The sequence below is a fragment of the Stenella coeruleoalba genome (genome assembly GCF_951394435.1).
Source record: "Stenella coeruleoalba genome assembly, chromosome: 14".
NCBI lineage: Eukaryota > Metazoa > Chordata > Mammalia > Artiodactyla > Delphinidae > Stenella > Stenella coeruleoalba.
This window is the reverse complement of record NC_137160.1, coordinates 64,213,842-64,229,072: the sequence shown is the minus strand read 5'-3', so window position 1 is coordinate 64,229,072 and position 15,231 is coordinate 64,213,842. Positions and strand designations below refer to the sequence as shown.

Here is a 15,231-nt window from a genome sequence, read left to right as displayed (position 1 = left end):
CCCTCCCCTCCCCCAGGGCTATTCCTGGCTCTGCTGTGAAGGAACCACAACCCCCCTCCCCCATCAGTCACCTCCTCCAGCCTTGGCCTCCCACAAGGAAGGCCCTGATGGAGAGCGCTGCCCAGGGTCGCACAGCAGGCAGGGCAGGGCCAGGACAAGCCCCCTCCCCTGACCTGACACTCTTTTCTATTAGACCAGGGGTCCGCCCAACATGCCCCCATCCCCCTGCCACCCAGTGCCCTGGGGCCACCAGTCCGCAGGGGCTGTCCCGGCTCGGAGCTGAGCAGGGCAGGCCTGGTGCATCCCTCATGGTCAGTGTCGCCTCTGTGAAGTGGGCAATGGCAGCCCTGACGGGGACTTTAAGGCTCCCTGAGGGGCTCTGATGAGCCTCGAGACGTGCTCAGTGCCGGCTGCTGGGGGATCCGCCTTGTGGGGCCGGGCAGTGGATGAAATCTTATCCCAGGTGTGCGGGGAGATGCTCCCCGGGTGGGGAGCTGACCTGGGTGATTGAGGACACGGTGGGGTCAGCGGTGGGCTCTACGGGTGTCCCCCCAATGCATGAGCTGTTCCAGGGCAGGTGGTCCTGTCTCCTTGCTCCCAGCACCAGCCCACAGCAGTGCTCACTGATGGTTTGCTGAATGAATGAGTGAGTGAATGGATGAATGACATGTCTCGCAGGGCTGAGGAGCTGTGGAAAGAGCTGGGAGTGGGGGGGGCAGGTCAGCCAGCAGCTCACCCTGTAACCCTGGGCAGGTCCCCCAACCCCCATCCCGCTGACAGAGCCTCAGTTCTCTCCTCTGTGAATTGGGCCCACAATACCCACACTGCTTTGCTGTATGGACTCAGAGGGTCCATGAACCCCCTCCTCCCTGCCCCTACCTGCACTGAGTCAGTATAGATTGAGGAGCCAGGGTTCCCCCACCCCACAGAGCCTTAGGATGCCTCTGATGTCCAGAGGCTGCGGGATCGTGTGCTCAGCACCGTCTCCCGGCCAGCACAGCACAGCCTCCTCGGGGGGGGAGGTGACCTCATGAGGGGGGCCCGGGTGCACACCGTGTGTGTGGCCCTGAGTGCCTGCGGGACCTGGGCAGCTGCCTCAGCTCTGGGAACCTCTGTCTCCTCATCCATGAGGTGAGGGGGTGGTTAGCACCCACCTCCTGGGGAGGTCTGGGGGTCACAGGAGGTAGGCAGCACCCAGCTGGGGCTCCAGCCTCGTGGCAAAGAGATGACACCTGCAGCAGAGCTGGGGACGGTCAGTCCCACGACCGGGCAGAGTTGGGGTACAGAGGAGGGTGAAGCCGGGTCCCCGTGGACACCCTATTGCCAGCAAGCCTGTTACCAGCTGCGCTGAGCAGGTCTGTGGCTGGCAGCTCTGTCCTAGGCGCCCAGGCACAGGTCTCATTCCTTACCCTGACGGGAGGTGTGAGAAGCTGCTTCCTGCTGCCCCTGGGGGTCGGGAGTGGGTGGGAGATGCCTGGCATCAGCTCCTCTCAGCCCCCACGTGCTCAGCCCAGACTGGCTGAGGTTCAAGCATTGTCCATGTGAAGGTCACGAGTGGAGAGCTGAGTGCGGGTTATCAGGGAGTGGCAGGCCTCTGTCAGGTGGATGGGGACAGGGACTGTCACGCCAGCAAAGGGAGCAGCGGGAGCAAACTGCAGAGGCGTGAAGCAGTGTGGCCTTTGGTGACAGAAGCCCTTGGGCTTAGAGTAGGTGTTGGTGGGACACAGAGGCAGCAGAAAATGAGTCTGGGAGTGTGGGAGGAGCAGATGCCAAAGGGACCTGTACTGGGGGCTTTGTGTTTGAACTTTACCCTCAAGATGCTGCTACTGGGCCAGTCTGGCCCTGGGCCAGTCTGACCCTTCCGGTGGCAGGGCACAGTGAGCCCTCACCTCCAGGAACTAGGACCGAGGCGGGGCCTCCAAGAAGACAACACCCTTTCTCGGCCCCTCCCCCAGTGCCCTGACCCAGATTTCTGACCCAGAGGAAGGGAAGGGCAAGAGGAAGCCAGCCCCTCCAACCCAAGACCCCTGACCCCCATGGTCCCTCTTTGGCCCTAACAACTCTGTCGCCTTAGGCCATGGGTCCCAGGGCCAGGGACCTGGGTCCAGGTGGGCTCAGAACTCTCCAGGTGGTTTGATGCCTGGCTGGTAAGGCCTGGAGAACATTTAACCGGGGTGGGAGGGAAGCAGTGCCCCAGAGCAGAAGCTAAGATCAAAGTCCCCTCCCCATGAGCCCAGGAGGAGAAGGGGCCGCAGGAGGCCAGGGAGGAAGGAGGCGGAGCCTGGGCTGGGAGGCCCCCAGGAGTGGCCCAGCCCAGGGACCAGGCAGGACACAGAGGGAGAGGAACGTGGGCGAAGGTTCCCGAGTCAGTTATGCTAACAGCCATACTGGAAAGAAAGGACAAGCCGGGGGCAGGGAGGTGTGGAGGGTCCCCACCAGGGCAGGGAGGGAGGGCTCATCTGGAGGTCACCAGCCATGGGCAGCTCCGGCCAGGAAGGTGGCAGGGGGTGGGCACGGCCTTGTGCTGGAGGAGGAGTGGGAAGAAGGAGAGGGCAGATGGGTGATGTGTCCTGGCTGGTTGCCTGGGAGATGCCCCCACCCAGGAGACTGTGAGCCTCTCCCTTTAGTTACTTTCTCACTGGCACCTAGGATTCCCCACCCCACCCCCAGAATTCTGGAGAGGGTGCAAATTAAATAAGAGACAAAAAAACAGAACTGAGCAGAGGGCTTCCCTGGTGGCGCAGTGGTTGAGAGTCCACCTGCCGATGCAGGAGACACAGGTTCGTGCCCCAGTCTGGGAAGATCTCACATGCCGCGGAGCAGCTGGGCCTGTGAGCCATGGCCGCTAAGCCTGCGCGTCCGGAGCCTGTGCTCCGCAACGGGAGAGGCCACAACAGTGAGAGGCCCGCGTACGACCAAAAAAAAAAAAAAAAAAGAAAGAAAGAAATGAGCAGAGATTTCTGAATAACGATGAAAACATTCTATTGAGAGTTGATTGGGTGCAGGAGGAAGGGCTGGGGGGACCAGGATGGGAGGGGGGACCAGGATGGGAGGGGAGTCCCCCCCAGGGGACCCGTGGCTCCAGGCCCCGGAGGGTGGGGGGTCCAGGGACCTAAGGGCACCCTGAGGACGCCACTGTCTTCTCCACGGTGCTCCCCTCATGCGTGACCTGGCAGCTGACCCTGTCATAAGATCTCCACTCGCTGGCCGTCAGGGCCAGGTAGCTGCTGGCCACGTACTTGTTGTTGCTCTGTTTCAAGGGCTGGGCGGTCTCCACGCCCCTGGTGATGGTGGTGCTGCCTGCCTTCCAGGCCACCGTCACGCTGCCCGGGTAGAAGCCGTTGATGAGACACACCAGGGTGGCCTTGTTGGCCTTGAGCTCCTCAGTGGAGGGCGCGAACAGAGTGACCGAGGGTGCAGACTTGGGCTGACCTGTGTGACAGAGGAGGGGGTGTGAGATGCAGGGGCAGGTCTGGGGTTGCCCACCCCCATCATGGCCTCTGTGAGTGTCCCCATGGTGGCCCTGCTTGCCTTCTCTGTCCCCCCTCCCACTCAGCCCCTGGACAGCAGACAGCCCCCAAGAAGCTGTTCCACATCACTCTTCCGGGTGACCCGGCCAAGCTGTCCCATGTGCAGCCTCAGTGTCCCCGTGTGTAACCAAAGCAGCTCTCCTCCCTCCTTATGATCCCTGTCGGACTCTGGAGGTGGCTGCTCCTGCTGTTGGGGTCCTTCCTGCCGGTTACCCCAAGACCAATCTGCCTCCCCAGGCCCCAAGGAGAAAGGTGGGGGTCGGTCCTTAAGCTGGGAGGGCAGAGGGGAAGCAGCCCCCAGAGAGAAAAAACTGACTTTCCCAAGACAGCCGAGGGTGGGACAGGCTGGGAAAGCTGTGAGAGCCACTTACCTAGGACGGTGAGCTGGGTCCCACCGCCAAAGACGTACCACGGTGACTGGGACTCGGACCAAAACCCGCCGGGCCAGCACCTGGGGCCTGTCCCCCGGGGGCCAGGATGGAGCAGGGAACTGCTGGGCATGACGGGAACAGGGCTGTAGCAGGCAGGGCTGTGTCCTCAGGTTGGGGGGGGTGGGCAGCCAGCACCCCCCCCGAGGCTGGGGCACTCCTGGGTGTCCCCATGCCCAGCCCCCTGTCTGAGGAAGGAGCCACTCTCACCTTGTCACCCAGTGTGTCCCCCTAACTCTGAGGCTGTCCTGTGACCACTGAATCCTCAGTGCTGATGGTGCTGCTGAGTGCCGAGTCCCCTCAGGTGGCCATGTGGTGTGGCAGAGTGAGTCCTGAGCTGGCTTGGACCTGCCTGACCTCTTCTGGCCTCATTTTAGGGCTTCTGGGTGTTCCTTCCCCCATAATTTCCCACAGTCCAGCCAGGCAGCTTTCTTCCTGGACCTGTGGACACCAGGTCATTTGGGGGCCCCCTGCCCTGTTGTCTCCACTCACTGAGACGCAGTTCAGTTCCTCCTCTTTCATGAAGCCTTCTTGGATCTTTCAGATCATTGTCTTTCTGTCCATCTGTTTTTTCCATCCATCATCCATCCATCCATCCATCATCCATCCATCCATCCATCATCTATCATCCATCCATCCGTCCATCATCCATCCATCTATCTATCAACCATCCATCCAACATCCATCCATCATTCATCCATCCATCATCCATCCATCCATCCATCATCCATCCATCCATTCATCCATCCATTATCCATCCATCATCCATCCATCCATCCATCATCCATCCATCCATTCATCCATCCATTATCCATCCATCATCCATCCATCCATCCATCATCCATCCATCCATTCATCCATCCATTATCCATCCATCATCCATCCATCCATCATCCATCCATCCGTCCATCATCCATCCATCCATTCATCCATCCATTCATCCATCTATCATCCATCCATCCATCCATTATCCATCCATTATCCCTCCATCCATTCATCCACCCATCCATCCATCCATCCATCCATCCAAGCAACGATGGCTCCCAAACACTTGCCTGACAAGCAGTGTTTTACATTCTGGGACATGCCAGGGCCCTTCTGGCTCTCACCCCATCTCTCCCTGAAATCTCTCAGGTGATGGACAACAGGGCCCTCATCTGGGTCAAGTCTAAGGTCCCTGTCCAGTTCCTGTTGTACCTAATGTCTCTGCAGGATGTAACATAGGGTTGGCCCCTCTTTCCAGTGACTTGGTTCTCCTTGAAGTCTGTGACCCCCACTTTCTTCCTTCTTTGTTTTCCCTTTCCCCTGACCCATGCATGGCTACTGATCCCCAGACTGCCTCCCTGGGTCCTCCTTCTTTGCCATCTTCCCACAATGTGCCCACATGATGAGGCTCGAGTCTATTCCAGCTCCAAACCCTTTCCTCATCTCCACGTAAGTTGCCTACTGATCATCTCCAGCTGGATGCCCAACAGGACACTCTAACTCACCACTTCCACATGAGTCTGACCACTTTTCTCCTATTCCAGTTCTCTTTCTGTCTTTACCTTGTCACAGGTGACCATGAGTGCTCTCACCTCCAGGCCAGAAAACTTTGTCCTTAGATTCTGCGTCTAAATACTCCTTCTTAAATTTAAAACAAGGCCCAAAATAATTAAGAAACAACAGAACCACCCTCAGAGACTCCAAAGCCACAAGAAGTTCCAGGTTTTGCCTTTGCTGATTTAAATTCCCAACTCATACAAAGATGCAGCATTGAGTTGGGGCTCGTTGGATGCAAGAATCTCTGCCAGAGGATCAGACCAGTGTGCTTTCCACCTGCTAAGCTGGCCCAGTTAGCTGTGGTTGGTTTTGTGACACAAATATAAGATCTTTTGCTTTAAATTTTTAATTGTTTTAAAATTATAAGAATATTAGATATATAACACAAGTAAGCAATCTAGAAGTGCATTTAAAAAGTGCAGTGAGGGCTTCCCTGGTGGCACAGTGGTTGAGAGTCCGCCTGCCGATGTAGGGGACACGGGTTCGTGCCCCGGTCCGGGAAGATCCCACATGCCGCAGAGCAGCTAGGCCTGTGAGCCATGGCCGCTGAGCCTGAGCATCCGGAGCCTGTGCTCCGCAACGGGAGAGGCCACAGCAGTGAGAGGCCTGCGTACCACAAAAAAAAAAAAAAAAAAAAAAAGTGCAATGAAAGGATACTGGGGACTTCCCTGGTGGTCCAGTGGGTAAGACTTCGCGCTCCCAATGCAGGGGGTCCGGGTTCATTCCCTGGTCAGGGAACTAGATCCCACATGCATGCCGCAACTAAGAGCCCTCATGCTGCAACTAAGAAGTCTGTGTGCCGCTACTAAAGATCCTGCTTGCCACAACGAAGATCCCACGTGCCAAAACTAAGACCCGGTGCAGCCAAAATTAATTAATTAATTAAAAAAGAAAGGATACTAGACAGTAACTCAAAGTCTCTATTCACAGATGACATGATCTTATATACAGAGCAAATAAATTCCGCAGGTACGTGATCAACACACTAGCAATGAACAATTCAAAAAGCAAAATTAAGAAAACAATTCCATTTGCAATGGTATCGATTAAGAATAAATTTAACCAATGAGGTGAAAGACTGTACACTGAAAGCTGCAAAATGTTGTTCAAAGAAGTTAGAGAAGACCTAAATAAATGAAAAGATGTCCTGCGTTCATGGATTGGAAGAGTTAATATTTGAAAGAGGACAATACTAACCAAAGTGATCCACAGATCCAATGCAGTCCCCATCAAAATCTCAGTGGGTGATCACTGTTACAGAGATGGAAAAGCTGATCCTAAAATGCACATGGAATTGCAAAGGACTCCCATAGGCAAAACAGTCTTGAAAAAGAACAGGGAATTCCCTGGCGGTCCAGTGGTTAGGGCTCCATGCCTCCACTGCAGGGGATACCCTGTTCAGGGAACTAAGATCCTGCAAGCCCTGCGGTGTGGGAAAGAAAGAAAGAAAGAGAGAGAGAGAGAGAGAAAGAGAGAGGAAGGAAGGAAGGAAGGAAGGAAGGAAGGAAGGAAGAAAGGAAGAATCTCCTCAGCAAATGGGTTGGGACAACTGGACATCCACATGCAAAAGAATGAAGCTGGACCCCTACCTCATACCATACACAAAAACTCAAAATTGATTGAAGACCTAAGTGTAAAAGCTAAAACTATCTCTTAGAATAAAGCATAGGTGTAGATCTTCATGACCTTGGATTAGGCAGCAGATTCTTAGATATGACACTAAAAGTACAAGCAATAAATGAAAGAATAGATAAGTTGGACTTCATCAAAATTCAAAACTTTTGTGCCTCCAGGTACATTATCAAGAAAGTGAAAAGACAACTCACAGAATGGAAGAAATAATTTGAAAATCATATATCTGATAAGGGTCTAGTATCCAGAATATATAAAGAAATCTTATGACTCAACAAAGCAACAAAAAGACAACTGATTTAAAAGCTGGGCAAAGGACTTGAGATGTCTCCCTACAGAAGATATAAAAATGACGGACAAGCACTTGAAAAGACCCTTAACATCATTAATAATTATAGAAGTGCAAATTAAAACCACAATGAGCTACCATTTCACAGCCAGTGGGATGGATATAAAAATAACAATAAAAAAAGGAAATAACAAGTGTTGGTGAGGATATGGAGAACTGTAACCCTTGTGCATTGCTGGTAGGATTGTAAAATGGTGCAGCCACTGTGGAAAACAGTTTGGCCAATCTCAAAAGTTAAACGTAAAGCTACCATGTGACCCAGCAATTCCACTGTTAGGCATTTACCCAAAAGAATTGAAGACAGATACTCAGAAAAACACTTGACATGAATGTACATAACAGCACTATTTACAATAACCCAAAGGTGGAAATAACACATTAACTAATGAACAGATAAACAAAATGTGGTATATCCATAAAATGGAATATTGGGACTTCCCTGGTGGCGCAGTGGTTAAGAATCCGCCTGTCAACGCAGGGGACACAGATTCAAGCCCTGGTCCGGGAAGATCCCACAAGCCTCGGAGCAACTAAGCCCGTGCGCCACAACTACTGAGCCCGCGCTCTAGAGCCCGTGCTCTGCAACAAGAGAAGCCACCGCAATGAGAAGCCCGCGCAACCCAATGAAGAGTAGCCCCCACTAGCTGCAACTAAAGAAAGCCAGCACACAGCAACAAAGACCCAACGCAGCCAAAAATAAATACATAAATAAATTAAAAAACAAAAAAAGGAATATTATTTGGCCTTAAAAAGAATGACGTACTGACTCCTGCTACAACATGGATGAACCTTGAAAACATGATGCTAGGTGAAATAAGCCAGACACTAGGGTCTTATATTGTATGATTTCATTTATATGAAATACCCAGAATAGGCAGATTCATAGAGACAGAAAGCAGATTACTGGTTACCAGGGGCTGGGGAATTGGGGGAATGCAGAGGGACTGCTTTGGGGTTTCCTTTGGGGTGATTAATAGACTCAGGAAAAAGATAGTGGTGATGGTCGCAAAACATAGTGAACGCACTAAATGTCACCGAATTGTGTATTTTAAAATAGTTAAAATAGTGAATTTTGGGAATTCCCTGGTGGTCCACTCGTTAGGACTTGGTGCTTTCATTGCTGGGGGCCGGGTTTGATCCCTGGTCAGGGAACTAAGGTCCCACAAGTTACTCGGCCAAAAAAAAAAAAAAGTGAATTTTATTTTAAAAGAATTTTATCTCAATTTCTTAAAACACTGACAGTACCGAGTGCTGGGGAGAATACAGAGCAACTGTAACTCGTACACATTGCTTGTGGGAATGTAAAAAGTTTTAGCCACTCTGGAAAGCTGTTTGGTAGTTTTATATAAACATACACTTACCCTCTGATCAATCAAATCCTACTGCTAGGTATTTAACCAAGGAGTGAAAACTCATGTTCAAACAAAGACTTGTATGCAAATGTATATACTGTCTTTATTTATCATTGCCAAAAACTGGAAACAACCCAAATGTTCCTCTATTGGTGAATAGTTAATAAACTCTGATACGTTCATAGATGGAATCCTACTTAGCAATAGAAAGGAACAAACTCTAGATAAAGGGGATAATTGGATAATTGCAAAGGTGTTATACTGAACTAAAGAAGCCAGACTCATATGGTTACGTACTTGGAATATATTGAGCAATAAAAAGGAGCGAAGTGTGTACAACCAACAGTCTGGATGAACAGCCAGAAAACTATGCTGAGTAAAGAAAGTCGCTTCCAGGGCATATATCCAGAGAAAACCATAATTCGAAAAGACACATGCACCCCAATGTTCATTGCAGCACTATTTACAGTAGCCAGGACATGGAAGCAACCTAAATGTCCAACACAGAGGAATGCATAAAGAAGATGTGGTACATACATACAATGGAACATTACTCAGCCATAAAAAAAGAATGAAATAATGCCATTTGCAACAACAGGGATGGACCTAGAGATTGTCATACTGAGTGAAATAAGTCAGAGAAAGACAAATACCATATGATATCGCTTATATGTGGAATCTAAAAAAATGGTACAAATGAACCTATTTACAAAACAGAAATAGAGTCACAGATGTAGAGAACAAACATGGTTACCAGGGGGCAAATGGGGGGAGAGATAAACTGGGAGATTGGGATTGACATATACACACTACTAAATATAAAATAAATAACTAATGATAACCTACTATATAGCACAGGGAACTCTACTCAATACTCTATAATGGTCTATAAGGGAAAAGAATCTAAAAAAGGGTGGACCTATGTATATCTATAACTGATTCACTTTGCTGTCCACCTGAAATTAACAACACTGTAAATCAATTATACTCCAATAAAAATTTTTTAAAAAAAGAAAAAGAAAGAAAGTCGGTCCCAAACGGGTACATGCAGTATGATTCCATTTATAGAACAATCTTGAAAGGACAAAATTAGAAAAGAAGACCAAATTAGTAGTTGCCAGAGTTAGCAGGGGCTTGGGAGGGAGAGAAGTGGGTGTGGCTAGAAAGGAATCTTTGTGGCCACAGAAATGTTCTGTACCTTGACTGCGTCCATGTCAATATCCTGGTTGTGATTTTTTATTTTATAAGACATTACCGTTGGGAGAAACTAGGTGAAGGGTAGATGGGATCCCTCTGTATTATTTCTTACAGCTGCATGTGAACCTACAATTATCCCAAAATAAAAAGTTTAATTTAAAAAAAGATTACATACCGCATGACGCCGTTTATATCTCGAAAAGGCAAAACTATAGGATCAGAAAGAGATCAGTGGTTTCCATGGTTGGGGCAGAAAAAGGGATTGACTACACAGAGGGCGCAGGGAAACTTTGGCGGGGGGTGGAAATGTTCTGTATCTTGATTGTTGTGAGAGTCACACAACTCTATAGTTTTATTAAAATTTATACAACCGCTAATACCAAAAAGGAGGAATTTTACTCTGTAAATCGAAATAAAACAAAAGCAGTGTGCTAGCATGACATATTGCAACCTGTTTATAAAAATCTTTATGATGTCATTACAGTTGTCAAAAAAACCGTATCAAATGACTGTGTAATACTCCCTACCATGAATGTACCGTAGTTTACTTTACCTTCCCTTATCACTGGACATTTAGGTTTCCACTTCTTCCCCAGGAACACACTTACAGTATTTAGCTGAAGTTCTGATTATATCATCAAGATAAATTTCTAGAGGTGGAATTGCTTGATTAAAAGGAATGTATGGGGCTTCCCTGGTGGCGCAGTGGTTGGGAGTCCACCTGCTGATGTGGGGGGCGCGGGTTCGTGCCCCGGTCCGGGAGGATCCCGCGTGCCGCAGGGCGGCTGGGCCCGTGGGCCGTGGCCGCTGGGCCTGCGCGTCTGGAGCTTGTGCTCCGCGACAGGAGAGGCCGCGGCAGTGAGAGGCCCAGCAAAAAAAATAATAATAATAAAAAGGAATGTATGTTTTTATGAGTCTTGGTATGTTGTTCCAGAAACTGTTTGTTCCAGAAATTCAGCCTCCTGCTGACAGTCCATGACTGTGCCCGTTCCTCCCCATCAGCACTCTGATAACGTCACTTTAAATTCACTTGGCAATTTCATAGGAGATCTTGGTACCTGGTTACCGTGGACCTCCTCCCCATCCCCAAGGCACAGGCTTTGGCCAAAGCCCCTTCTCCACGTCTCTTCTCCATCCTCTAATCTGCCCTCACAGTGGTCTCTGATCTGGAGCCATTTTTCCAAAACACAAACCTGACTCTGACAGCTCCCCACTTAAATCCCTCAATGACTCCTCATGGACCCCAGTATAAAGGACTGGGTTACAAGACCCCCATGGTCTGCACCCCACTCTCCCTGGCTCTGGATGCTCCCCGCGGGTCTGTGCACCTCAACTCTCCTCCTCAGCACCCCTTGCTCCCTTTGCCTGGATCCCCCGCATCATGGGTCAGCGCCCTGGATCTGTAAGACCAGCTCGGGCATCCCCCGCAACATCTTACTTCTCCTAAAATGGTCCATGGGTCTGCCCTATGCCTGGACATGACCCCCTTGCTTCGGGCCCACCCTGAGGACCCTGAGTGGCCTGTCTGGTGAGTGGATGTCCTCGGGGGAGACCAACTTCTTGCAGACCATCCCTTCTCTTGGACCATTTTTTTTTTAAATACAGGACACAGCATTCTCTTAACTGTGCAGCAAAAAAGCCAAGGGGGCATCCTGGCTCCTCCCTCTCCTGGTCCTCTCACCTCCTGTCTCTGTCCAGCTCTCTGTCCACTCTGCCCATGACAACACCCACCTCCCTGAGGCCTCTCTAGTTCTGATTTCCCGCCCCCTCCCACCCACCCAACTCCAGTCACATTTCCTTGCAAACATTCCCCAGGACCCCCCAGATGAAGTCTATCCTCCAGGGACAGGTCCTCCACGTCCGGGCCTGGCCGCCCCTCTAGCCTCTTCTCAGACCCACGTGCCGCAGCCCTGCGGACCCCCGGGCGCTTCCTGAGGGTTCTGTGCCTGTGCTGCCGTGCCCAGGTGGACCCCTTGACCTGAACTTCAACCCCAGTGGGACCCCCTCTGTCCTGCAGGCAGCGCGCTGCATGTGGCGCTTGTCGCCGGGCCCCTCTTCCCTGGACCTTGAGCTGGGGCCTGACCTGATGGAGGTCCGTCTCTCCTCGTGTTCTCCTGGATCCTGCCCTGGCTGTGCAGTCCCTACCGGACGCTGCGGTGCCGGCCCTGACCTGACACTCACAGACACCCACCCACCTCCATGGCTGTGCTGCTGGTGCCGCAGACTCCACTCCTCCTGTCCCAGACCTTCACCACCGCGGCCCCAGCATCCCTGGGGCAGGCGTCAGGCTGCAAGGCCCTCATCCAACTAGGACCCCTCACTTTGCAGAGGGGGAAACTGAGGCTCAGAGAAGCGGACTTGTCAGCCGGGTCTGTTTAGGGGATAGGGATGGGGACAGCTGGAGGCTTGGGCGTTGGAGTCAGAACCAGCTGTGTGACCTTGGGCAGTTGTCTCACCTCTCTGGGCCTCTATCCCTGTAAATTGGGCGTGACAGAGGGACCTGCCTTGTGGGGCCACTGAGAGGGAGGTTCTGTCCCTAAATGGTCAGTGCCCACGATGAATGTGCTGCTGTGTCACTGATCATCACAAATGGTCCCAGATGCTCAGCAGTTTGTCCAGGGACCTCCCACCACAAGCAGAGAGGGGGGGTTGGGGTCACACAGCAGCAGCAGGGGCAGACTGCGGCCCCCACGGACCCTCGCCCAGGCCTCTCTCACGGAGGTGCCTGCACCCTGGTGGGCTTGGTCTCCCAGGGACCAGTCGCAGGAGGTGGTCCTTGGCTGGGGGACCCGGGGACACCAGGGAAGGTCCCCTCACCACACAGCCTCAGCCAGAGCTTGCGCCCTGGTGCTCCAGGGACCAGAGCCTGCCCAGCCAGGGGAAGGGCGAGGAGGTGGCTCACCAGCTAAGAGGAGCCCCAGGGATCCCAGGATGACAGCAGCCACTGCCCCCTCCTGCCCCTGCCTCCCTGTTCCTGCTCTACCCTGAGGACCAGAGCGAGGTGGGCGAGGCACTAATCTTGGGTACAGAATGTAAGGGGCACCAAAAAACTCAGTAATTCAGATAAATATTTTAATACAATATAAAAAAATAAAAATTAACGCAAACAAATGCACACTGGACAAAATGTCAACCCTTCAAATAAAGCCACCGTCTGCCCAGGCCCCTCCTCTCCAGCTGATGCTCCCTTCTCGCCCCTCTCCCCTCACCCGCTCTCTGTCCCCACTCCCAGTTCTGCCTGCAGGGACCCTCATGTCCCCCCATGATTCCCTCGGCCCCTTACCTGTGCCACAGGCTCCAAGGGCTGCTTCCTGCCGGGGTTTCCTTGCGGGGGGCCGTGCTCTGCGGTGCTGGCGTCGGGGGCAGCAGGCCATGGGCGCCCACGGCCAGGCCCAGCACTATTAGAGGCCAGTTGTGCCTGGGGACACAGCTCTGACCCCTGCGGGCCTCACAGCCCAACTGGCCTGTCCTGGGCCTCATGTGCCCTCAGGTCAAAGGCACCTCTGGCCGATCCGCTGGCGTGGGCTCCCTGGAGGGGTGTCGGCAGGTGCCCCCGGCTCCCCTCTCTGGCAGTAGCCGTCCCGGTGCGTCCTGGCCCACATGGCCCTGGCCTCTGCTTGGGCCTTCTCTGTCCCTGCCCCCAGCACCCGGCCCCCTCCAGGGCCCATGGCCGTTGCTCCTGGGGGCCTCTCCCAAGAGGGGCACCCGCCAACTGCTCTGCTGTGGTCGGAATCCAGGGCTCAACCGCCTCACACTGCAGCCCCTGCCGGCCCCACCCCTGGGACCCTGGGTGGGACACATCTGCTCCTGCCCTAGTTCCCAAGGGCGCCTGTGTAGCATCTCCCTGGGGCCTGGAGAGGCCCAGGAAGGCGGCCGAGTGCCAGCGGAAGAGGAGCAGCCGAGGCCTGAGTTCAGCAGGGTGAGGCTGGGGCTTCTCTTCCGACCAGCCTTGGGCGGGGGTGGTGAGAGGGGAGGAAACAGGTGCAGGTTTAGCAAGAAGCCGGTTTCAAGTCAGGGAATCGTGATTTCATTATAAAATGGTGTGTTTAATGAACTGTGTTCAGCACCTCATGGTCTCACTCCCCCCGCCCCGTCGTGTCTCACACACACACACACACACACACACACACACACGCTCATAGATTTTATCCAGAGGTCACCACCACGAGCAGAGTGTCTGGTGCACAGTGGGGACTTCTGTGAGGCTCCCCTTTCCCTCTCCCGTCCAGGGGAGCCTGCCTGCCTCCCCAACATCTGGATGCATCATCGCCCAGGGACCCTGTGCTTTGGGGTGGGGTGGGCGGTGGGCAGAAAAGAGGCACTGAGCCCACCTTGGGTAGCGAGGGCCTGGCTCTATGCTGGTGCTGCCAGCAGTGATGCCTCAGGAATATTATACATAACATAAAATTTACCATTTTAGCCACTGTTAAGTGTACAATTCAGTGGCATTAAGTCCCTTCTCATGGTTGTGCAACCACCATCCACATCCAGAACTTTCACACCTTCCCAAACTGACACTCTGTCCCCGTTAAACACGATCTTCCCATCCGCCTCCCCAGCCCCTGGGAATCACCCTCCTGCTTTTTTTTTTTTTTGCCATCCTGCACAGCCTACGAGATCTTAGTTCCCCGACTGGGGATCGAACCTGAACTCCCTGCAGTGCAAGCAGACTCTTAACCACTGGACCACCAGGGAATTCCCCACCACCATTCTGCTTTCTGTCTCTATGATTTTGACCCCTCTAGGGACTAAGTGGAATCAGATGGGATTTGTACTTTCAACGTGCTTTTTAAACTGGGAAGTGCTCCACGCACAACACAGATGGAGGATGACTATAATTATATTTCTTATTATCATCATGGGGAGCTGGCCCATCTGGTGTGGCTTGGGAAAACCATCAGCCATCAAAAAACAAACGAACCCCTGATGCTATCCAACTGCCACTTTTCAAATTTTGTGTTGCAACTCCCAGAGGTTGTGGAACCAATTCAGTCAGGTGCAGCCAGAGTCCTGCAACAGTGAGGTCATCCAGAGCAGACGGAGAACAGAGGACGTCCACGTGAGGGGGGGGCAGCTGGTTCGTGGGGTCCTGCCTCAGTTATACGAAAACATAGATACACACTGGATAGTGATGGGAAATGCATTTCTTACTGGGGCTTTTGATAGAAAAACCTTTGGAAAACGCAGTCCTGGTCCAGTTG

General features: G+C 52.5%; 1 protein-coding gene across 1 annotated transcript; it reads right to left on the bottom strand.

Moving 5' to 3' along the window:
• Positions 1-3,112: 3,112 nt before the first annotated feature.
• IGLL1 (immunoglobulin lambda like polypeptide 1) lies at positions 3,113-13,510 on the bottom strand (the record flags this gene model as incomplete). Its single annotated transcript, XM_079943045.1, has 3 exons — positions 3,113-3,432; positions 3,902-4,020; positions 13,314-13,510. The coding sequence occupies 3 exons, from the start codon at positions 13,508-13,510 to the stop codon at positions 3,113-3,115; spliced, it is 636 nt and encodes a 211-aa protein (XP_079799171.1).
• Positions 13,511-15,231: the final 1,721 nt, after the last annotated feature.